Source organism: Heptranchias perlo, chromosome 17 (assembly GCF_035084215.1).
Source record: "Heptranchias perlo isolate sHepPer1 chromosome 17, sHepPer1.hap1, whole genome shotgun sequence".
Taxonomy (NCBI): domain Eukaryota; kingdom Metazoa; phylum Chordata; class Chondrichthyes; order Hexanchiformes; family Hexanchidae; genus Heptranchias; species Heptranchias perlo.
In genome coordinates this window covers 11,180,999-11,206,242 of record NC_090341.1, presented here as the reverse complement: position 1 = coordinate 11,206,242, position 25,244 = coordinate 11,180,999, and the positions used below count along the sequence as shown (strand labels likewise).

At 44.4% G+C, this 25,244-nt stretch overlaps 1 protein-coding gene across 1 annotated transcript in view; it reads left to right on the top strand.

Annotated features, from left to right (window-relative positions):
• Positions 1-25,244, top strand: part of mst1rb (macrophage stimulating 1 receptor b) — a 120,426-nt gene that overhangs the window by 69,248 nt on the left and 25,934 nt on the right. Inside the window, exons 7-11 of the mRNA XM_067998479.1 lie at positions 4,860-4,998; positions 8,896-9,032; positions 13,505-13,675; positions 15,309-15,402; positions 23,901-24,116. Coding sequence (XP_067854580.1) covers positions 4,860-4,998; positions 8,896-9,032; positions 13,505-13,675; positions 15,309-15,402; positions 23,901-24,116 — 757 coding nt within the window. The remainder of the gene's footprint in view (positions 1-4,859; positions 4,999-8,895; positions 9,033-13,504; positions 13,676-15,308; positions 15,403-23,900; positions 24,117-25,244) is intronic.

Sequence of the window (25,244 nt, the reverse complement as noted above, 5' to 3'; positions counted from 1 at the left end):
TCTCTCTCCCTTCTCTCTCTCTCTCCCTTAACTTTTGCCTCAGCCTTGTTCCCTTTCCCTTGCTGTCTTCTCTTTTCATTTGCCATTCCAACAATTTTCTTTTCACTCCACTTCCTGCATCGTGGGGAAGATGAGGACGCTTGACGATTTAATCAGCCAGGTTTCATAAAGATAAGGGGAGTGGACATTTAAGGAGTGTGGTGGGAGGTGTGAGAAACTAAACAAGCCAGCTCCCGGGCAGGACTGCCCTGATCACCCCATGAGATGGCTGTGCCAGTGATTTCACAGTCACAAATGTACCATTTTTTGTACATTACAAAAGCAGTGTGAAAAGTTTTTATTTTACTCCCATATTTCAGAGCTAGTACAATGATGCAGTGTTCATTGACGGTTCACAGTCTCTGATTAATGGTCTATTAATAAATGTGGCTTGTACAACATGTTTGATAGGTCTCATTTCTTTGTGTGTCTTTTTTTGTGAAGGGTTAATTCACTTCCTGTTTTTATATTGGTAAATTAATTGGATAAATGATAAAGAAAGGTTACGTCTTTAACATGATGCATGTGTTTGTATTTTTTTTATCTATGTGTGATCTATATCAGCTAGACAGGGTGTAACTGACAAAATGAAGCATTATGTCTATAATGTACTACAATATATTCCAGAGACGTCAGCACATAATCTAGGTTGAGGCTCTAATACAGTGCAGTCCTGTCTTTCGGATGAGACGTTAAACCGAGGTCCCATCTGCCCTCTCAGGTGGACATAAAAGATCCCATGGCACTATTTGAAGAAGAGCAGGGGAGTTCTCCCCAGGGTCCTGGTCAATATTTATCCCTCAACCAACATCACTAAAACAGATCATCTGGTCATTATCACATTGCTGTTTGTGGGACCTTGCTGTGTGCAAATTGACTGTGACGATTCCAACATTGCAACAGTGACTACACTTCAAAAAAGTACTTAATTGGCTGTAATGCGCTCTGGGATGTCCTGAGGTCGTGAAAGACACTATATAAATGCAACCTTTTCTTTTCTTTTTATGGTATTGGGTTCTTTCTGTCATAATACTTGTGGAGTTCAAAACAAGATTCACTTACAAAAAAGTCACCTAGTTTGTTTTGATACACATTTTACTCCAAAATATGGACATTTAGGGGGTGATTTTAATGTAGTGCCAAAAAAAGCACGTGGAGCAGCTGCTCTTCCCACCCGTTCTTGCAAGCGTGAAGCCCAAGCCTTTTCGCGACCTGCTCCTCCTAGGCCCCCACTAAAAAAAAATTCAAAGCTTCCTGAGTTGTTTTTGCCAGTGGCCTGCAGCAGTCCCTTTTAAGGAGCGCTGGTGGGCCGCTCAATGCCTGGTACAAATGGGTGGAGCGTGTGCCATGCAGCCTCCGCCCATTTGTACCTGAAAATTGCAGCTGGGGGTCCTAAACTGGTGTGGGACCTCGATTTGCATATTTAAGCAGCCTCTTGCTCATTTATAGGCCCGCCTGAAAATTGCATCAGGCGTGCCTTGGCTGTTAATGGGGTGTCCGAGGTGCCCCAACTTTCAATTGCAGCCCACTTGTTTTCTCAGTCGAACATGGTTGAATTTCCACGGGAGCCCTCCTGATGGTGCGGCATAACTTTGGTGGAAACCCCAGAAAAACAGCGTAAATGGCCTTGATGCACGGCCCCTCCACCAAAGTTATGGCAGGTCAGTCGGAGAAACTGCTGTGGAAATTCACCCCTCCCCCCCCCCCCCCCCCCCCCAGTGTCTGGTGAGGCATCTGAGGGAGGACAAAGTCAATTCAATTCAAATACAAAGTACCTTGTGGGTTTTGTTTGTAGAGATGTTTGAGTTAAAAAGACACATATTTAAGTTTCCTTTGCCCCAAACATATTTTGAAAAGCATTTCTCAGTCTCCTTTTGAGCAGTCTGTCTGAAGCCATCAGTGAGTTCTAGATAGGCCAGAGAGATTCTGTGAATGGCCTGTAAGGTTAATATTATGGAATCAACAACAACAACTTGCATTTATGTAGTGCCTCTAACATCGTAAAATGTCCCAAGCCACTTAGCTTGTGTCTGGTTCAGTTTATGTTGCTGATTAGTGGAGCAGACACAACCATTTGTTTCCTGTTTTTCAGATAACGATAGTTAAGCCTGTAACTCCTATAAATCTGCAATGTATCATTACTTCTGTTCAGTTATCAATTTGCAGTTAATTTGAGGTAGTTTATAGCCTCAACCACTATCTGAGGAAGTGTTTATTCTACTGCCTTCCAAAGTCGGGGAAGATCACATGGTGACACGACATAACCGATAGCTAAGATACAGTCGTAAGGGATTTCTGTTCGACTACAAATGTGGCCCACTACAAATTAGCCAGATATTGGGCAGGTAAGGCGCCATAGAGAGTGAGCGTTTTCCTATGGGAGTGGTCTGAGACACTGAACTTGGAAAAAATACCTGGAGTAAAAAACCAAAAATACATCTAACAATTCAAAATATCCTTAAAGCAACATTACACTTAATTCTTTGCCATCCCCCCATCCCACCCCAACCACGCAACAGACACAAATCAGTACTGAGATGTTGGGTCAATTCATACTTTTTTATCCCGGATTAGGGGGTACTGAAATTTGGTACAAAATGTGAGTGGTATAAAAATAGAGTGGATTTTTAGGGTAAATTTGGGCAGGTGGTGGGTGGGGTATCAGCCTTTTACCACTCCGTAGTGAAGCACATCTGAACTCTTCCGCTGACACTGCATGTGGCAAAAAATTTAGAGAATATGTCCCATTTCCCGGTATCCTTTACCTTGATGAAAATAAAATTCATCCGAAATGTTTTACCCACAGAAAATCTGCTCATTTTCTAAAAATTGGCCTGGCACATAACGCCCTGGCAATAAGGGATGCAAGTTTCATTTCCCTACTCTGTTGGGTTCTCAATTTTGCCGTGACGAGAGGAAGCTTTGAGTAGAAGCTGGGTAATTTCCATAGGGTGAGGGGAAAGTCAGAAAGATAGCCATCACTGGGATACACTTACATGCCTCCTTAAGGCTTTGGAAGAGGCCTGTGAACAACACAGATTGCATGTCCACCCTCCGCACTATAAGGTGGTGCTTGCTCTGAATTGGCCAGGAGGACTGGAGACAAAATTTTAAGAGGAAAATTCTATTGTAAGCATATTACCTACCAGAGCAACTTACAGTTCCGTAGTTCTGTTGCATCCTGCACTAATTGTTCCCATGGCAACACTCAAATGTTGTGTTGTAATCTGTTTAAAAATAGGTGGTGCTCAATTGTCAGATTTCACAGAAATTGCCTGCAGTAAAACCACTGCTAACTACCTATTAGGAACCTGAGTGTGGGTTTACAGTCAGCCACGTCTCAGCTATTGTACAGTTAAGGAGTGCACCAGTATAAAATACTTCACAATTGTAAAATCATTTTTAAAAAAAACGACTGAGCACTCCATACTTAGTGGCAAAGAAAAGGCTTACATTTATATAGCACATTAATTTGTCTCTCAGAAATGTCTCAAAGCACCTCACATACAATGAATTACTTTGAGGTGTAGTTACCGTTATGTATGCTAATGGCAATGATAATGTGCATGACCAGGAGATGTCATGATCTTACTACAGATTGCTAAAGCAGAGGAGGCCCTTTGTGTAGTACGGGCATCTTGACTTCACAAAATTTTTGATACAGTATGTGCAAGTTCTGCTTAAGAGTTGGTGTATTTGCTACAAGAATGAAAAGGCTGCTGACCTAGGCTTGTTGATGGAGCCTGTCATTGACATTAACAGAGAGACCACTATATTAGCATCTTCCTGACCTAAAATCTCTGGTATTTCTAGGGGTTTAGGGTAATGATTAAACTGAATTTCTCCTAAATATGGAAGACCTAAAGGGCTCATTGTACTGAAAAAACTTTCCCTCTCCCACTTGATGTTAAAGTAAGATAGATTCATTTAGTGACTCACTTGTCCATCTTATTTAATGTATTCTTGTTGGTTCTTTAATTTTTTTTGTGCCAGTTTTCTCCCTTTCCTCTTCCCAAAGGTATTATTCCCAAAGCTGGGGTATGGTTCCATAGGCACCAGGCGCTGTCCAGAACCTCGCTCAAGTGACCATTCTTCATGTGCAAGCCATGGTGACTGTTGCCGAGCCGTTTAGTCATGGGGGTGGCATCACGGCCAAACCCCATGCTAACCCTGACCTCCCTCTTCATCTGACGTGTTTACACTGAAACGCACAGACACCGTCCCCAGCTCAGATCAGCCAACTCAACACAGAATCTGTATTGAACTGAGAGCCTTCCTGATCTATATGGCTCAGCTACTTGCAGCCTCAACCATCTGAGTCATTGGGGGGCAGCTTTGTTGTTTGTTTGAACCCAGGCCTTCTGAAGTATTGAGTGATGCAGTGTGTAGGGATACGGTACACTCTGAAGCAGTTTTCTACACCATTCAAACTGAGGGCATTACACACTGGGTTGTTTGTGATTTTGCCAGCCATTCGGTGGGGGGAAAAAACACCCTCTGGTATGATCCTTGCTTCTGTGTTGTGTGTGTAGAAATTTATTAAGATGTGTCGGCTGGTGTAGAAATTTCATGCGAGACACATTTCGAGAAGTCAATGAGATCTAGAACATTATCTTCAGTTAGTTGAGATAAAAAGAAAAAAACACAAATAGATCTAAAACAAAAACGAAAGTGCTGCAAATGAATGCAATGCAGGTCATTAAGGATCTGAAAGAGGGAAAGGGTGTTAATGTTGGCTGTGACCCTTCATTCTTGTTTGGAATGAAGTGCGTGCCTAATTTAATTTTAATTTGGAAAATAAAAAGTCTATTTTCTGACAGATTGTTGTGTAAACTGGAAATTACTGGAAAGCCTCAGCCCATCACTACGACAGAGATCAAGATCACTGTTCAAGAGACTAATCATAATGGGGAGTTCTCCATCATTGGATCCACTGCCATCGCAGGATTTCAATTTGTGGTGAGGTTCCTGTAGAATTTGTGATTAATTTATTTTTTTCACATGTTGTTTTTGAGCACTAAATTTGTTATTAAGATGTCTCTGAATGACCTCTTTAGACTGCAGAACCACCTCGTGTAAAAGTTGTTCTTCAGTTCTCTGGAGCTCGAGCTTGTTGCCGTGGAATTTGATCCTTTTATATCGTGGGGCAAGATCCACAGCCCCAGCAGCAATGAAAACACGACTGTGCCAGAGCAAGATATAAAAAGCTCGGGGTAGAGTTTCCGTTTTGGGTGCAATCAGGAAGTTGCGCCCAAAATGCACTTGAAATTGCGTGGGTTAGGTTACAGTTCAAGTCTCTGATAAAATGAATTTGCTTAATCAGAAACGTAAAATCTTCCATGAACCAGCGCGATCGGGCAGCGTAATAGAATGTAATTGTTTTTTCTTTCCATTAAAAAACATTCATTGATGTATTTAAGAGTGGTAACCGAGTACAGTTTTATTAATACAGCTGAAAATGGGTTTATCACCAAAAATAAGCATTTTTAGTAAGAGTCTTCCACCTATGAGTAACCTGATTTAAAATCACTGAAAATGACTTAAAAAAACTATATTGAACCATTTACTAATTTTATTGGTGTACGCTATTAATTTGGAATGAGGTGCATGCCTAGTTTAATTTTAAGTTGGAAAATAAAAAGTCTATTTTCGTAAATTAAATATTTTTTGATATGTAAAAACTTTTAAAACGTGCCTACTAGTGCCTGTGCACCCAAGAAAATGAGTGCAATTTGAAGAGCTTTCCCTAACCAGCTCAATCGGTGGAATCTCGCAATGTCGACCTGGGGGGTGTGGCCAGTTTTGTGGGTGAGGCCTGATCCTGGCGAATTGACTCTTAAACCAGCGTAAAAGATGGCGGAAAACACGAACTGAAGTGTTTTCGGGCGTTACTCGCTGATGTTTTAAACTCTCTGATCTTTTGCGCTGGCTCGGCCGATTGTGCTGGAATCTGGGTGCAAAACTAGCGGAAACTCTACCACCTCATACCTGCCTACTCTCATCTGGAGCTAGTCTCACTCAACTGGGCTTAACAATACAGCCATTTTGATGTAAAAATAAGCACAGCTATGTGTGTTTAAATGGGTTTGTGATTTGTTTCGCTCTTTATCATAAATTTTGCTCCTGCTTGTTCCACAATCTTGACAACTCCGGAAACAAAAATGCCATAAGATCTAATGTACAAATCGCACTCCTGTATTTGGAAGATATAAAAAGGGTTTTCTAAGTATGTGTCTTAGCCATTGGCTTTTGCAGTGTCATAGAAACAGAAAGTGCTGGATAAAATACGCTGCTAGTGAGCCAGCATCAGTTTATTTCAGATTTCTAGTTTTGCAGTTCTTCCTTTTTAGTTTACTGGCTTTTGTAGTGTTTTATGTTATACTACTGGTATGCAGTGAATCATGTTTCATTAAAACATTCTTAATTTCATGGCCATGAAATAACATTGGGCCCAAAGCTACTGACCTCTTTTTCCGGCAGCTGTATTAAAAAATCATTTCAGTAGAGGTTTGGGTTAAGCTATTTGGGCTATTAGAGCCAACTTGCATTTCTACAACACTCCTCCAAATAAAGAAAACCATCTCTGAGCCCTTTACAGGGAGGAAGGGAAAATGAAGTAGATGCTAAGCATCAGAGGACAGAGAATCAGAAATGGGGGACCGGGCAAGCACAGATAGCAAAGAGAAGATTTTTTTTTTTTAAAGAGTTTTGGAAAGTAGGGAAGAAAGGTGGCAAAGTGGAAGGATTTAGGGAAGGAGTTTCAGGGAGCAGAGGTATAATGGCTGAAAGATGGAATGGAGTGAATGGGGAACAAGAAGTAGTCAGTACATGTGATGGTATGTGGTTGGAGGAGATCGCTGAGATAGAGTGGGGCAAGGCTATGGATGGAATTAAAAATGAGGATCTTAAAATCAATTTGCCCGGACACAGGGAGCCAGTGGAACTTGTCAAGGACAAGAGGATGTAGGCAACAGTGTTCTGAATAAGTTGCAGTTATTAAAGGCAGGGAGACTGTTATACGTGATCAAGGCATGGATTAAGGTTTCAGCAGTGGTGAGGGAGAGGCGGGGACAGAGGCAGACATTGTTTTGGAGGTGCAAGAATGGTCGAAGCAATAGATTATGAAGAAAGCTCAGCTCGTGGTCGAGTAGCAAAACAAAGTTGCGCACAATTGAGTTTTATAGCTGGTCACAAACCTAGTGCAAATGTTGTGTTGTCCTTTCTTGTATTTTAGTTTTGTTTTGTTCTTTCTACTCCAAGCCTTTCCACACACAAAACATAATGGGCACATGCACATTGACTTCTGCCATCAGCACCAGGTAACTGCCTGCTGTGGGCTGGTTTCCATCTGATACTTATTTTGTTTCCCCCCCGTGTGTGGTTCCTCATGTTAAGTGCTGACTTGGGTGAACCTTTTTAAGAAGAGTAAAACTGAGGTGCACTGCATTTGCCTCTTCCCCTGTCTGCCCAAATCCTGTCGATTGGACTCACCGTGCCCGTAGTTGTCTGAGTCTCCCATACTGCATTTCTGTAGATGATCCTGCTCCCACCAGTGTTCCACTGATCTTCCGGAGCCAGTTAATGCAAATTCGCTGCACTCCAGGGAGCCACAGTGAAAGGTGAGGCTGTTCCCTTCAGCTTGGGAAATTTGAATCACATAATTTAATTGGCTTCATGGGACAAATGCGCCACAAGCTGGCAAGTAGCATGCCTGCTCTAAACACGCAAAGGCACCCTGACTCGGGAGCATTTTACCCCCTAACAACAACAACTTGCATTCATATAGCGCATTTAACCTAGTAAAGTGTCCCAAGGCGCTTCACAGGAGCGCAATCAGACAAAAATGAACACCGAGCCAGAGAAGGAGACATTTGGAAAGGTGACCAAAAATTTGGTCAAAGAGGCAGATTTTAACCAGGAGAGAGAGGTGGAGAGGCGAAGAGGTTTAGAGAGGAAATTCCAGAGCTTAGGGCCTAGATGGCTGAAGCCCTAGCATTAACGTCGGGGAAGTAGTTCCTCCCTCAAGTTGTGCCTCACCTGTAGTCACCTCCTTGCCTTCTCTGTGATCCAGCGGAGACTGAAAGAATTTATTCCTGCTGAATCATGTATATGGGTGACCAAATTAATGTAGTATCCTGCAAATAAATGGACAAACTGGAATCTTACCTTGTTGATTTCAGTTCACGTTTTGGTCTCAAATGGTTGAAGACAGAATCTTAAGGCTCTTCACACCTTCTAATACCTCACCTCAAGTGGCTATTCTTCGATGTTCGATGTAAGGCTAGTATCCGGAGCCTGTTTGACTATGAGGAAGTGTGTGTCACAGCCATACTCAATCCTACCCTCTCTCGATGTTCATGCACATGCATTTTCCAGTCCCTGGGTGATGATCAGAAGTGGGAACTGATGCTGGTTTGATTTTTGTTGTCGCTCCATCCCTGTGGGGTTTTTTTCTAGATTTTTGGACTCTAAGGGAATCAAGGGATATGGGGATCGGGCGGGAAAGTGGAGTTGAGGTCGAAGATCAGCCGTGACCTTATTGAATGGCGGAGCAGGCTCGAGAGGCTGCATGACCTACTCTTCCTATTTCTTATGTTCTTATCTATTTCCTCTTGTCAAAGAGGATGAAACCAATTGCAGTTGCATTATAGTTGCCCCCTGCTGGAATCACTTAGCTCCGCACAGATGAAGGAACGAACCCGGGACTGTTCTCGTCTGTTTGGCACAGCCCCCTAGCAAACCGTGCACTTGGTAAGCCAATGGCTCTGATATATTTGGATATTGGAGGGGGTCTGTTATTTCCACAGGCGTTAGAGAGTGTGGGGCAGCTCTGAACCCATATCATTTTTTTTGTAGGAACCTGTTATAACTCGTGTGACTCCAACCTATGGTCCTCAAGATGGTGGGACTTTGATTACATTGTTGGGAAAGCATCTTACAACTGGCAACAACCAGAAAGTGACAATCGGTGGGAAAGATTGTACCATAAAGAGGTAAGAAATTAGGACCGAAAGAAGCTGCAGAGTGGGGTTTTCCAAACCTTTGATTTCAGAACCAATTACCTGGTTCCAAATTGATTTTAAAAAAAGTCCCTTTTTAAAGGGGGTAGTTGCTGTCCTGGTTTTTGGACTGATCCTGAGTCAACCACAGAAACTACAAGTGTCTGCACTATAGCAGTTGCTGCATCTGCAATAGCACAATTACTTACAGTTTAAAAAGATTGCGGGGAAGAAATCGGTTACCGCCCACCCGGCCAATCAGGCATTCTGATGCAGCTCGCCGGCACAAAACGCCAGCAGCGGTTGTCTGGTAGATCTGGGGTGGTGGGTGGGGGCGGTGACGAGTGTGGGCGGCAGTGCCCCGCAGTATTGGTGCGGAGTCAGAAAGAGCACTCCTGCTCCTCCTGGCTCCACATGAAGGTAAATGGGGAAAAAATGTTTACTTACCTTGACTTTGGCGGCCTCCAGCGCTCCCTTTAAGGATATCTGATTATTCCTCTGTAGACCCGGAAAAATTAATCTTTGACTAATTTCAGATTGGGGTCCTAAAACTGGCCGTAGTCCCCTGATTAGCTTTTGGAAGCAGCTTAACGCCTGTTTCAGGTGGATGCCTGGGATGCTTAAATACCGTCTGATCCAATTTCGCGTTTAGTGCATTTTTGGGTGAATTGAGCATGGGACATAGAGCCCCAAAATTGGATCTTGGGCGCAACGCATAACAATTTCTTCCCCCGTGTGTAATTTTTTGTGTTTGTCAAGGTGGAGATTGTTTGTGCTAATGAATGGAGAACTTTCCATTTTAGATGTCCGTTTAGCACACCCAAGTCAGGTATAGTATGCACAGTAAAGCTCCCTCTACTCTGCCTCAAAAATGTGCATTAGCCTCCGATCTGGGAAGAGGGTCGCCTACTGTACCAGTTTGACATTTTCCCATTTCTCACACCTGCCTTCTTATGAACTCTCTGAATGACATTGGCAATTTAGGGGCAGTTTTTGCCTGGATCCAGAACTGGCTGCAAACTACTCAACCTGATCTCATAATAAGTCCTTACAGTCAAAATACAGAGGAGACTCTCATTGCATCTGTCTGGTTCCAGAGGTGATGGGCTAACACATAACCCACTGAGTCACCCAATTCCACTCTTCCCAGCTATAACTTTTTAATGTAAATTTTTTTTTTACTTAAATCTTTCAAAATAGGCGGGAGAGATGATAGTCCAGTGACTGAGATTATTTCATAGTGCGCCCATCTCTTTACAAACAAGGAATTGCGCCATAAAGATTACCATCTCAAATCTCCCTTTCCTCTTCAAGGTCGTTGAACGTATTGTCACCTTCCAATCCCGTACCCATCTTTCTCGCAATACCATTTGAATCTCTCCATAGAACCATAGAAACGATACAGCACAGAAGGGGGCCATTCGGCCCATCGTGTCCACGCCGGCTCGAAGAACAACCAGGTGCCCATTCTAATCCCATCAGTCAGCCCATTCTAATCTCCAATCTAGATTCCGCCCTTGCACTAAAACAGCTCTAACCCAAGTGACCAATGTGACTGTGACTGTGACCATGGTTTATATATACTAGGCAAAGTACTGCTAAAAGAACTGGAACTAAACTGAGAACTGAAGATAGAAGTCTAGTGTCAAAAACACTAATTTATATATCCTTAACTTTCAAAGAAACATTCCCAATTCTGTTGACCAATCTGAATGATGCATGTGTTAGAAGAGTTCAGCCCTTCTGGTATCAATCACCTCACACAACCCTGCTGGTACCATTGATGACTTCCAAATCAGTGAAGCACTCGCATGTAGATATTCCACGTCACTCGTTTACTCCCTAGCTTCAGGTCTTTGCTAACAAAGGGCCTCACACAGGTCCAAACAAGGCAGGACATATTTATATTGGCCTGAATGAGCCATCTCCTGCTCTCAAACTTGAAGGTTTGTCTTCCGCACCTGGTAACGGATGTTTTCTTTGTATCAGCCTTCATGGTTAAATTAGCATCAAACCTTTCCTTTCCTAGCATTCAGTCTGACTACATTTTGAGGACATGTTTAAGGCAATCCTTAGGCCATTTCTTGTATAAGATCCTTCTTATAACCCACCTCTTTGATCAAGCTTTTGGTTACCCGTCCTATTATAGCCTCCTTTGGCATGGCATTCATTTTAATATTATTATTATTATTATTATTATTATTATTATTATGCTTTTGTGAAGTGCTTTGTGACATTTTTTTCTGTTGAATGTAAGTTGTTGCTTTACTAGGTGACACTGACCTTTGAATGTGATATATTTTTGGAGATCAACGAGAAGATCTAAACATTTCTTGTTCCCTGTTACGGAGGAGAAATTAATCCTCCTCAATTTTTGTCTGGAACTTATACCTTTTCGTTGTGCACTTATTGTCATTTTACAAACTCTAACCATTCAAGCATTGTAGGCACTATATTGGTGTCAATATGCAACTTCTGGAAATTATTTTTGGAACAATATCACCAGCAGTAACATTTAATATTGCAACCAAGAAAATACTATATGGTGGTTCAAAATTTTGTATTTAATAATGGACTCTACCTGGAGCTGAGAATAACACTCCTTGAGTGTGTCACACACTGAGTCTCTGTCACATATTTTGATGTGTGCCACTCTTAAACACAAGACACCTATGTTTAATTGGGTTTGCAATGTTTGATAAAGACTTATGTTTATTGAAACTGTGTTGTGCTGAGTTAGTGCACTGTTTGGGATCTGAATTTGAATACTATTTTTTATTATTCGTTCATGGGATGTGGGCATCGCTGGCGAGGCTGGCATTTATTGCCCATCCCTAATTGCCCTTGAGAAAGTGGTGGTGAGTCGCCTTCTTGAACCGCTGCAGTCCGTGTGGTGAAGGTTCTCCCACAATGCTGTTAGGAAAGGAGTTCCAGGATTTTGACCCAACGACGATGAAGGAACGGCGATATATTTCCAAGTCAGGATGGTGTGTGACTTGGAAGGGAACACGCAGGTGGTGTTGTTCCCATGTACCTGCTGCTCTTGTCCTTCTAGGTGGTAGAGGTCGCGGGTTTGGGAGGTGCTGTCGAAGAAGCCTTGGAGAGTTGCTGCAGTGCATCCTGTGGATGGTACACACTGCAGCCACAGTGCGCCGGTGGTGAAGGGAGTGAATATTTAGGGTGGTGGATGGGGTGCCAATCAAGCGGGCTGCTTTGTCCTGGATGGTGTCGAGCTTCTTGAGTGTTGTTGGAGCTGCATTCATCCAGGCAAGTGGAGAGTATTCCATCACACTCCTGACTTGTGCCTTGTAGATGGTGGAAAGGCTTTGGGGAGTCAGGAGGTGAGTCACTCGCCGCAGAATACCCAGCCTCTGATCTGCTCTTGTAGCCACAGTATTTATATGGCTGGTCCAGTTAAGTTTCTGGTCAATGGTGACCCTCAGGATGTTGATGGTGGGGGATTCGGCGATGGTAATGCCGTGGAATGTCAAGGGGAGGTGGTTAGACTCTCTCTTGTTGGAGATTGCCATTGCCTGGCACTTATCTGGCGCGAATTACTTGCCACTTATCAGCCCAAATCTGGATGTTGTCCAGGTCTTGCTGCATGCGGGCTTGGACTGCTTCATTATTTGAGAGGTTGCGAATGGAACTGAACAATGTGCAATCATCAGCGAACATCCCCATTTCTGACCTTATAATGGAGGAAAGGTCATTGATGAAGCAGCTGAAAAAGGTTGGGCCTAGGACGCTGTCCTGAGGAACTCCTGCAGCAATGCCCTGGGGCTGAGATGATTGGCCTCCAACTTCTGATGGGGTGAAAGTCTATGATGGTGGAAGCCTGTTTATGATGGTAATGCATGAAATAGGTGTGGAATCACAGTACTAAAGTACTCCTCATTTGGCTCAAATTAGCATTGTTACAGTAGCAGAAGTCGGAGGGGTAGTCTTTTGAGTTTGAAGTTAAGGCTGATAGTTGGGACTGAGTAATGGGAGCTTTACACCGCAGATGGCTGTGATTTACCAAAGCACAGATTGTTTGATGTTAACATCTAAGCTTGATCAGTACAAAAATGCAGCGATTTTTGTTTTTGCATACAAAGTTGTGTAGGTTTCTGGTTATTTCCTTATACTATCAAGAATCCAGGACCCTGAGGTTACAGGATTTCTTTGATCAGAAAAAGACTTTGCTGTTGTCAGTGTGATATGATGTCCATGAAAAATTACTTGAGTAGAATGCAGGAGGACAGTAGGTTGCTAAAAATAAAGCGTGAACTTCCCATGAACTCTTCAGTTCTGAAACTTCACTGGAGTGTTGAACAACATCCTACTCTGCAACATCTGGAAAAAGGATTTTCTATTGATATTTTTTGCTGAATGGCAAGAAATACTGGGCCAAATATTTCTGTGAAATGTGTTGTTTTAACTATTCAAATGGCTTACTTTTTCATATAATTTTTATCTGCCAGCATGAGTAATACTTCTATAAAATGCACAACTCCAAAAGCAGATATGGTGAAGGAAGAATTTCTTGATGTGGTGATAGACTCTGCAAAGGTAGCAACTGAGGGCAACTTGAAGTTCCAGTATCGAAAGAATCCTGTCATCTACGGCATCTCCCCGCAGTGCAGCATCTCAAGGTAAGCCAAAACCTTTTAGTCGAGCCTTGTGCAAGTGGCCCGGTCAGGCAATGAGGTAACAAAAGGTTTACGTATATTGAGGGGAAAGGGGCTGCGTTTCCAGGTCAGTGATCGTTTTGCATCAGGGAAAGCAGAAAGGGACACTGGGGTTATAACAACTACGATATATGCACATATTGGGGTAGATCTTGACTTTGTGCGATACCGTAAAACGGGTGATTTCCAAATGGAAATAAAAATCGGGAGAGATGTAAAACGGGCTGCTGACTCACTATCACCCGTTTTACACTATCACACAAAGTCAAGATCTACCCCAATGTGTTACAGGATTTAATTTTCTGGTGTGTGTGTGTGTGTGTGTGTGTGTGTGTGTTTGTTTATTTGGAGAAAAAAGGGATGGAACTTGTGCAGGGAATTGTGGGTGTGATCTTGTGTCCCATCACTCCACAGTGCAACACATTGGTGCATGAATGAACTCTGACAGTCTGTGACTGAGAGTGAAAAAATGCTGTTACATTGTGTTAAATGAATATTACTTTAGATTTACAATGCTGAATTATCCAACCTGTACATCGTAGCATTGTAAAGAATTGCACTTTGGACACTGCATACCTTTCACAATTGAGGCATGCTGAGAACCGTGGTGACATCTGTTAAGACTGACTTATTGATGCAGTACATTTAAAAAGCTTATTGAGACTTTAGCCGCACTTCATAAGGTAGTTTCTCACGCAGTGCCTTAGCCAGGGTCAAATTCTTTACTGAATATAATATGTCTGCCTTGCCTATAACAAACATGGCTGCCAACAGTTTGTATTTTATCATTGCATTGCAATGTCATCTTGTTTTGGAAAATTGTTTGTTTTTTTAAGAGTCTTATGGTGGTGTAATGAGATTTGTATTTAGCATTTCTTTTGTAAACTTAGACTTCCGTCCTCCCTATGAATCAAGGTGTTGGATTCTCTTTTGAGTCCAATATCCTTGTACCGGTTTCTTCCAAAAATTGGCCATTCATAGCAGATGTGTAGGAAAAATGGCTGTTGGCATTCCAGCTGTGTCATTTCCTGCCTGTTTCCCATCCACTTCCTTGGCTGCTGTACTGTGACGATGTGAAGCGATCTAAAGTGTTTTTTTTAAGAAAAATCACTGTACATGCAAACCCACAGAGTAGTCACACACATGCAGTGATTGTTTACATGTGGGTTCCTGTTGAAGCATATATCAGGGCTGAACTGAGCCAGTATATGTACAGAAATAACGTGCATTTCTCAAGGTGCAGAACTTCACACTGTGGCAAATTACTGTTTTCTTTTCACAGTCGTGACTGAACAATGTGACTCATGTCAGGACAGAAAAAAATGTTACTCAGCCTCCTGCCTCTGTTGACTCAGTGTGGTTGTTTGTGTGTGACTCTCTTTCCCTCTCCCTCTCCCTCACCTTCCCCCCCCCTCTCTCTCCCCCCCCCCCCCCCAGTCTGTCTGCCTGTGTATCTCTCTCATAATCTCCCTCTCCCCCCTCTCCCTCTCGCTCTTCCTTTTCCTCTCCCTCTCCCTCCCACTCTTATCTATTAAGAATCTAGTCACTGTTTAATCTACCAGGGCTTCCTGACAATAAATGCTACTGTTTTCCACAGAGGCCTCAACATCACAATAAGTGGGACCAATCTGAACTCTGTATATCAACCGAAGCTGGTGTTCACTGACGAAAATAATAAAAAGTTTGAAAAGGTAGGTTTTTAGATAGGAAATATTTCATTTTCATTTTATCCGGTCTTTAATAATTAAATTAAACTGATTTAAGGCCAAAAGATTTTCACTGACGTGTCTAAGTGCATTGAGTTTGTGAAGTTGTACCACTCCTCTTGACTTATTGGGCATGATTTTAAAAGTGAGACCCGCCCACAACCTGCCCACAACCTGCCCATTTCCGGTTTTTGCCGGAACGGGACGAGGGCCGGGCGACTAACCTGCTCCCAGGAGGCAGGTCAGGCCTTAAAACTTTTCCAGGAGGCTGTGGGCCTCCATTTTTCAACAGTTTCCAATTTCAACCCAGGGGGCTGGGATTCCCGGGCCTTCTCTTTCAAGCCACGTGAAAGAAGGCGAGAAGGCCCGAGACTAACAGGTGGGTGCCTTTCTGGCATAGCCTGTGGGCCCGGAGGAGCAGGAGTGCTTCTCCCAGGCCCAACAAGCCTACTTGCAGTGACCCTCCCCCCGCACCCCCCCCCCCCCCCCCAACAATCACAGACCCCCATCCCCCCCATGACTGACCACCAATCCCTGCCCCATGACTGACTCTCCGTGGCCCTGGTGCCAACCTATCCCCCCATGCCCCCCTCTATCCTTTTTTTTTTATTCGTTCATGGGATGTGGGCGTCGCTGGCAAGGCCAGCATTTATTGCCCATCCCTAATTGCCCTCGAGAAGGTGGTGGTGAGCCGCCTTCTTGAACCGCTGCAGTCCGTGTGGTGAAGGTTCTCCCACTGTGCTGTTAGGAAGGGAGTTCCAGGATTTTGACCCAGCGACAATGAAGGAACGGCGATATATTTCCAAGTCGGGATGGTGTGTGACTTGGAGGGGAACGTGCAGGTGGTGTTGTTCCCATGCGCCTGCTGCCCTTGTCCTTCTAGGTGGTAGAGGGCGCGGGTTTGGGAGGTGCTGTCAAAGAAGCCTTGGCGAGTTGCTGCAGTGCATCCTGTGGATGGTGCACACTGCAGCCACAGTGCGCCGGTGGTGAAGGGAGTGAATGTTTAGGGTGGTGGATGGGGTGCCAATCAAGCGGGCTGCTTTGTCCTGGATGGTGTCGAGCTTCTTGAGTGTTGTTGGAGCTGCACTCATCCAGGCAAGTGGAGAGTATTCCATCACACTCCTGACTTGTGCCTTGTAGATGGTGGAAAGGCTTTGGGGAGTCAGGAGGTGAGTCACTCGCCGCAGAATACCCAGCCTCTGACCTGCTCTCGTAGCCACAGTATTTATATGGCTGGTCCAGTTAAGTTTCTGGTCAATGGTGACCCCCAGGATGTTGATGGTGGGGGATTCGGCGATGGTAATGCCGTTGAATGTCAAGGGGAGGTGGTTAGTCTCTCTCTTGTTGGAGATGGTCATTGCCTGGCACTTATCTGGCGCGAATGTTACTTGCCACTTATGAGCCCAAGCCTGGATGTTGTCCAGGTTTTGCTGCATGCAGGCTCGGACTGCTTCATTATCTGAGGGGTTGCGAATGGAACTGAACACTGTGCAGTCATCAGCGAACATCCCCATTTCTGACCTTATGATGGAGGGAAGGTCATTGATGAAGCAGCTGAAGATGGTTGGGCCTAGGACACTGCCCTGAGGAACTCCTGCAGCAATGTCCTGGGGCTGAGATGATTGGCCTCCAACAACCACTACCATCTTCCTTTGTGCTAGGTATGACTCCAGCCACTGGAGAGTTTTCCCCCTGATTCCCATTGACTTCAATTTTACTAGGGCTCCTTGGTGCCACACTCGGTCAAATGCTGCCTTGATGTCAAGGGCAGTCACTCTCACCTCACCTCTGGAATTCAGCTCTTTTGTCCATGTTTGGACCAAGGCTGTAATGAGGTCTGGAGCCGAGTGGTCCTGGCGGAACCCAAACTGAGCATCGGTGAGCAGGTTATTGGTGAGTAAGTGCCGCTTGATAGCACTGTCGACGACACCTTCCATCACTTTGCTGATGATTGAGAGTAGACTGATGGGGCGGTAATTGGCCGGATTGGATTTGTCCTGCTTTTTGTGGACAGGACATACCTGGGCAACTTTCCACATTGTTGGGTGGATGCCAGTGTTGTAGCTGTACTGGAACAGCTTGGCTAGAGGCGCAGCTAGTTCTGGAGCACAAGTCTTCAGCACTACAGCTGGGATGTTGTCGGGGCCCATAGCCTTTGCTGTATCCAGTGCACTCAGCCATTTCTTGATATCACGTGGAGTGAATCGAATTGGCCGAAGACTGGCTTCCGTGATGGTGGGGCTATCGGGAGGAGGCTGAGATGGGTTATCCACTCGGCACTTCTGGCTGAAGATGGTTGCAAACGCTTCAGCCTTGTCTTTTGCACTCACGTGCTGGACTCCGCCATCATTGAGAATGGGGATGTTTGCAGAGCCTCCTCCTCCCGTTAGTTGTTTAATTGTCCACCACCATTCACGACTGGATGTGGCAGGACTGCAGAGCTTTGATCTGATCCGTTGGTTGTGGAATCGCTTAGCTCTGTCTATAGCATGTTGCTTCCGCTGTTTAGCATGCATGTAGTCCTGAGTTGTAGCTTCACCAGGTTGGCACCTCATTTTTCGGTACGCCTGGTGCTGCTCCTGGCATGCTCTTCTACACTCCTCATTGAACCAGGGTTGATCCCCTGGCTTGTTGGTAATGGTAGAGTGAGGAATATGCCGGGCCATGAGGTTACAGATTGTGCTGGAATACAATTCTACTGCTGCCCCACAGCGCCTCATGGATGCCCAGTTTTGAGCTGCTAGATCTGTTCTGAATCTATCCCATTTAGCACGGTGGTAGTGCCACACAACACGTTGGATGGTGTCCTCAGTGCGAAGACGGGACTTCATCTCCACGAGGACTGTGCGGTGGTCACGCCTACCAACACTGTCATGGACAGATGCATTTGCGACAGGTAGATTGGTGAGGACGAGGTCAAGTAAGTTTTTCCCTCGTGTTGGTTCGCTCACCACCTGCCGCAGGCCCAGTCTAGCAGCTATGTCCTTCAGGACTCGGCCAGCTCGGTCAGCAGTGGTGCTACCGAGCCACTCTTGGTGATGGACATTGAAGTCCCCCACCCAGAGTACATTTTGTGCCCTTGCTACCCTCAGTGCTTCCTCCAAGTGGTGTTCAACATGGAGGAGGACTGATTCATCAGCTGAGGGAGGGCGGTAGGTGGTAATCAGCAGGAGGTTTCCTTGCCCATGTTTGACCTGATGCCATGAGATTTCATGGGGTCCAGAGTCAATGTTGAGGACTCCCAGGGCCACTCCCTCCTGATTGTATATCACTGTACCGCCACCTCTGGTGGGTCTGTCCTGCCGGTGGGACAGGACATACCCAGGGATGGTGATGGAAGAGTCTGGGACGTTGACTGAAAGATATGATTCTGTGAGTATGGCTATGTCAGGCTGTTGCTTGACTCGTCTGTGGGACAGCTCTCCCAATTTTGGCACAAGTCCCCAGATGTTCGTAAGGAGGACCTTGCAGGGTCGACTGGGCTTGGTGTTTTGCCGTTGTCGTGTCCGGTGCCTAGTGGTCCGATGCCAGGTGGTCCGTCCGGTTTTATTCTTATTATGACTTTTCGTAGCGAGATTTTACAACTGAGTGGCTTGCTGGGCCATTTCAGAGGGCAATTAAGAATCAACCACATTGCTGTGGGTCTGGAGTCACATATAGGCCAGACCGGGTAAGGGCGGCAGGCTTCCTTCCCTAAAGGACATAAGTGAACCAGATGGGTTTTTACGACAATCCGGTAGTTTCATGGCCATCATTACTGATACTACTATTTTAATTCCAGATTTTATTTTAATTAATTGAATTTAATTAATTAATTGAATTTAAATTCGCCAGCTGCCGTGGCGGGGTTTGAACTCATGACTCTGGATTTAGTCCAGGCCTCTGGATTACTAGCCCAGTAACATAACCACTATGCTACCGTATCCATACAAACAAAGACTTACCTGAAGACATCTTCTCCCTTGATGTTCTCCCGTCCGACTGAGTCCAGCCTGTCAATCAGGCCGATCAGTCGAACAGCAAACCAACAAAAAAATATCAAAATCATAAGGACGTCCGAGAAACCCGTACTTCTGGGTTTACCATCCACAATTTGACCCGCCCCCCTCCGCCCCCTTCCCTGCTCGGAGTCAAAATCATGCCCATTTTCTCGCAATTTGGCAGCTCTCTGAAATTACATGACCATGCGTGTCCTTTTCACCATCTTCTGGTGTTCTTCAAATTGGTGCATATAAAAATGTTATGCAGCTTGAAAATAACATTTGAAGATCTGCTCTGCGACAATTAAAAGTCACTTTTATGTTGGTACTGGGGCTCTGGGAGAACGGTGCTCAAGTGGAGACCCTCTACCTCCGATTGTTGCTCTCTCTCTTTAAGATGTCCTGTGTGTTGCTGGTCCCTTTTGAAGAGTTCATAGTAAGGGATTTTTTTATCTGGCCTCCATTGGCTACCCTGAGGTTCTGCTCACTGTCTCAACCCGTGGAGTTTATATTACAGTGTGCATCAATGGCAGAAGTACCGCACACCTGCCACTGTCAGCACACATGATCACAGAAGTGCATAGGAATACTAAATGATGAATCGCGTACATTCAGTTTCTCTTCCTACAGTAGCATCGCAGGAATTGTGAAATATCACCAGCACAACTAGTAAATGAACAATTTGGATAGCTTCTGTCTGTCTCTCTCCTCTATCTCTATCTATAGCAGAATTTGATCATAACTGATTTGGACACCCCACTGATCATTATATCTGGTTTATCTCAACATACAGATCCAAGAGTTTGCATGCAAGAATGCACTTCAGTTTCTATTTTACTAAGAAACAGCAGTAAAGTACTGCAAACACCAGATACAATACAGATGTGAATTAATAAAAACAGCACTCTATAATGTTGATGATAAGGTGGCATGCTGTTGTCCAGTGAATGCATCACATTTGCATTTGCAATATGTTTTCTGATTAGTCAGCCAGTCATTCATGATTTTATTCTTGTTCTTTATCAGGTGAGATGGGGTAGACTGTGCAATTTTTAAAGAGGTTTTGGCAGATCTCTTTGATCTTTGTTTCAGTGTTCTGCAAAAATCTCCACCTCGCTTTGCTAGATGCTTGGCTAGCAAAAATCTATCGATCACAGATTTAAAATTATTAATTGAGATAGGATCTACTGCTTTTCGTTGGAGAGAGTTCCACACTTCTACCACCCTTTGCGTGAAGAAGTGTTTCCAAATTCTCTCCGGAATGGCCTGGCTCTGATTTTAAGGTTATGCCCCTTGTCCTAGACTGCCCCACCAGCGGAAAAATTTCTCTCTCTCTACCCTATCAATTCCTTTCAAAATCCTAAAAACCTCAATCAAATCACCCCTCAACCTTCTATATTCCAGGGAATACAATACAATAAATGCTGGCCTCGCCAGCGACGCCCACATCCCATGACCAAGCCTAGTTTATGTAATCTCTCCTCATAATCTAATCCTTGGAGCCCTGGTAACATTCTAGTGAATCTGCAGTGGCATATCTGCCAATCCTTTCTAAGACGTGGTGCCCAGAACTTTACCCAGTACTTCAGATGTGGTTTAACCAGGGCTTTGTATCGTTGTAGCAAAACTTCCTCCCCTTTATATGCAAGCCCTCTAGTTATAAAGGCTAACATTCCATTAGCCTTTTTGATTATATTTTCTACCTGCCTACTAAGAAGGAAGCTGTGAGTAAGGTGACAACGAAAGGCGGGAAGAAGTGGAGAAGGTCGAGGAAAGAGAGTTACTCGATCTACATCTACAAAGTGATGAATCAGGTTCACCCTGACACCAGCATCTCCTCCAAGGCCATGAGCATCATGAACTCCTTTGCGAACCATGATTTTTGAGGTGAAGCTTCCCGCTTGACCCTTTTTTTTTTATTCGTTCATGGGATGTGGGCGTCGCTGGCGAGGCCAGAATTTATTGCCCACCCCTAATTGCCCTTGAGAAGGTGGTGGTGAGCCGCCTTCTTGAACCGCTGCAGCAAGCGCTCGACCAGGAGATCCAGACGTCCGTGGGCCTCCTGCTGCCCAGGGGAACTGGCCAAATGCACCAGGTCGGTAGAGACAAAGGCTATGACCAATACACAGGCTCCAAGTAAAACTTCACAACATACTTAAAAAAAAAACCACAAGGGAAATTCTTTCCTGCCTGTGAAACATCTTGAAAATCACTTCCAATTTGATCCTTAGAACCAAAAGGCCAAAAGAAAATACATCAGCACATATGGAAAATAGAGTTGTAAAGCTGAATGATCAGTAAAAGCAAATTCTGCCAATGTCCTTTTGGTAGCTGTCTCTTTGTCAAGCACTTAAAATAACAGCCATAAAAATAAATTTCTAACATAACACATAAAAAAAATTCAAATACTTCACAATAAGCATTAAAGTTATCTATGAAGTTAATTTTTGTGTGTCTAAGTTTCTCCTTTTCTCTCCCCTTCCTCCCTATTGCTTCCACCTCCTCCCTATCTCATTTCCTTCCACCTCCTCCCCATCTCATTTCCTTCCACCTCCTCCCCATCTCATTCCCCCCTCCTCCCTATCTCATTTCCTTCCCCCTCCTCCCTATCTCATTTCCTTCCCCCTCCTCCCTATCTCATTTCCTTCCCCCTCCTCCCTATCTCATTTCCTCCCCCTCCTCCCTATCTCATTTCCTTCCCCATCCTCCCTATCTCATTTCCTCCCCCTCCTCCCTATCTCATTTCCTCCCCCTCCTCCCTATCTCATTTCCTTCCCCATCCTCCCTATCTCATTTCCTCCCCCTCCTCCCTATCTCATTTCCTCCCCCTCCTCCCTATCTCATTTCCTTCCCCCTCCTCCCTATCTCATTTCCTCCCCCTCCTCCCTATCTCATTTCCTTCCCCCTCCTCCCTATCTCATTTCTTTCCCCCTCCTCCCTATCTCATTTCCTCCCCCTCCTCCCTATCTCATTTCTTTCCCCCTCCTCCCTATCTCATTTCTTTCCCCCTCCTCCCTATCTCATTTCCCTCCCCTCTCCTCCCTATCTCATTTCCTCCCCTCTCCTCCCTATCTCATTTCCTTCCCCCTCCTCCCTATCTCATTTCTTTCCCCCTCCTCCCTATCTCATTTCTTTCCCCCTCCTCCCTATCTCATTTCTTTCCCCCTCCTCCCTATCTCATTTCCCTCCCCCTCCTCCCTATCTCATTTCCTCCCCCTCCTCCCTATCTCATTTCCTCCCCCTCCTCCCTATCTCATTTCCTTCCCTCTCCTCCCTATCTCATTTCCTTCCCTCTCCTCCCTATCTCATTTCCTCCCCCTCCTCCCTATCTCATTTCCTCCCCCTCCTCCCTATCTCATTTCCTTCCCTCTCCTCCCTATCTCATTTCCTTCCCTCTCCTCCCTATCTCATTTCCTCCCCCTCCTCCCTATCTCATTTCCTCCCCCTCCTCCCTATCTCATTTCCTTCCCTCTCCTCCCTATCTCATTTCCTCCCCCCTCCTCCCTATCTCATTTCCCTCCCCTCTCCTCCCTATCTCATTTCCTCCCCTCTCCTCCCCATCTATTCCTCCTTATAGATAGGTAGGGCAGAGCTTTAACAACAAAGTCACGATTTGCCGTGTGAATTTCCAGCTCTATTGTCAGTATGAAAAGATTCTGGTGCTTTAAAGACACATCCCGACTTTCTGATTGGACAAACAAAATGCATTTCTCTCTGAAGCTATTAGATCCAAGAGGAAAAAAATTGCCATACCTGCCATGTTTGCTGTGTCCCCAGGGCTGTGTAACACAGGTGAGACCCTGCCTTTTACAAAGTCCATTGATTTTAATAAAATCGTAATTGGATCAAATTTTCCAGGAACTAATAAAAATGTTTCAGCACTCACCTTTCAGCCCCACCCTCTTGCAACATTGTAATCTCCGACACAGTGAGGAACACCACGGTGGATCTGCTGCTAATGTTTGTGGAGCAAGAATTTCTCACTGATAGCATTCAAACCTGCTTTGAGTCTTTCACAAGAGAAATGAACTAAGTAATGACAATGGTTGGAGAATATGCCAATTAGTAAGCTTAGTGATTTGGCTCGGTGTCATATCCTGTGACAAATCTTGTGACTTTCTACCGAGCCAAGTGTAGCACAATTTGCTGCAAAGCACTGCAATTTTGCCTAAATAGTCTCCAAGGCTGTAAAATGACTAGGAATTATCGCTAAACACGTTAAAGTCAACTAAACAGGTCTTTCCCTCCCCTCTTCTTTCTCTCTTTCCCTCTCTTTCAATCTCTCTCTCTCCCTCCCAAGAACATAAAGCTTTGAATGAGAGAAAACCATTCTGCTTATCCAGCTATTCCTTCTGCAGCCCTGAATTGTGGGCACTCTTTCACTTTCTCTTTTTCCCTTGCTCCCCTCCCCAGGAGCTCTACACTCTCTTCCTAACTCCTATGTGAATCAAACAAATTTATTAATATTTGTATAACCCTAAATACCTTTCCTCTTACCTGCAGGCATGTGAACAGCCAGACTCTGCTGAGACAATGACCTGCCAGACTCCTGCGATTCTAGATGATGAAGCAGAAGGAAAGCTTGCTGTGATTATGGATGGTGTGCAGAGCCTGATGGAGTTTGCAATGGAATACATGCCGAACTATGAAGTTATTCCATTCGAAAATGAGGAGAAGATATGCAAGCTAACGAAGGGTGAAGATGAGATTGAGTTACATGTGAGTTGATTATTTGGTTCTTCAGCTCTCATGAGAAAATGTGAAAATTATTTGTATGTAGCTATCTACAAATTACAAATTAAATTGCAAATCTGTACCCTTGGGTAGGTTTCTTGAAAATAAACTTTATTTTGAAATTTCCGACTATGCATATCACTAGTTGAACAGGAAATGCAACTTAAGAGTGTTACATAGCGTATAAACCAAACATGAGGTTATCTGGGCTGCCTGCCCAGTACTTGGCTCAGCAGTGACATTGCTGGAGCTGCACAAGCAGATCACCGAAATAATTGAACCTGTGTATGAAACCCAAGTTTTGCAGTGCTTGCTTTGCACCAGAAGGAGAAGCCTGGTTATAGTATCCTGAGGCTGTTCAGTGGTTGATGCTTGCAACATTACAGTAATGCACTAAGCTAGCTAAGGAGAAAAAATTGCACCCAAGAAAAAGGCACCGTTTTATTAGTAGGCTGGTGTGGGGGGTGATTGAGTTGGTCTCGTATTCGTAAACTTATTTTTTTTGAATATTTGTGTGAGATGCCAGTAGGTGGAATGAAGTATTCCCAGATTTGATACAGATGCAAAGTTCCTTCTGCTTTCTCTCAAAAATGTATCATAACCCAAGCCTTGGAAAAACTGCGCAGCTGCGCCAGAGTAAATTTTTTTTCCATTTCTCCCTCCCTCTCTCTCTCTCTCTCTCTCTCTCTCATTTCCCACAGCAACCATATTTGTGATCTCTCTTGAGTGAAATAGCCAATTAATGCTGAGCTGTGGGCTCGCACCTATTAAAACCTGGGCTGCAAATGTCACAAACGAATTTCAAGTAGGGAGGAGACTTTCACGATCTTGTCCTTCTGGGTTGGATTTCCGCCTAAGCCATTCGCGTTCTAATCCGCTGTGCCACACAGTGCTCACGGTTGAGAGATAAGAGAACTGCAGAATCATTTTGTGAAACATGATTACGTAGGCAACGGAGAGGGGGAAAAGTGTTTGTCATTGACCTAGGTGCTACCTAAATCACAGGTTAGTTATTTCCAGAATGGCTATTTTAAACATGGAGCTGAAGTTGGGTGAAAAGATAAGTTTTTGTATTTAAAACTATAGCGGGTTTTCATTTTGCAAAAAGGGTGG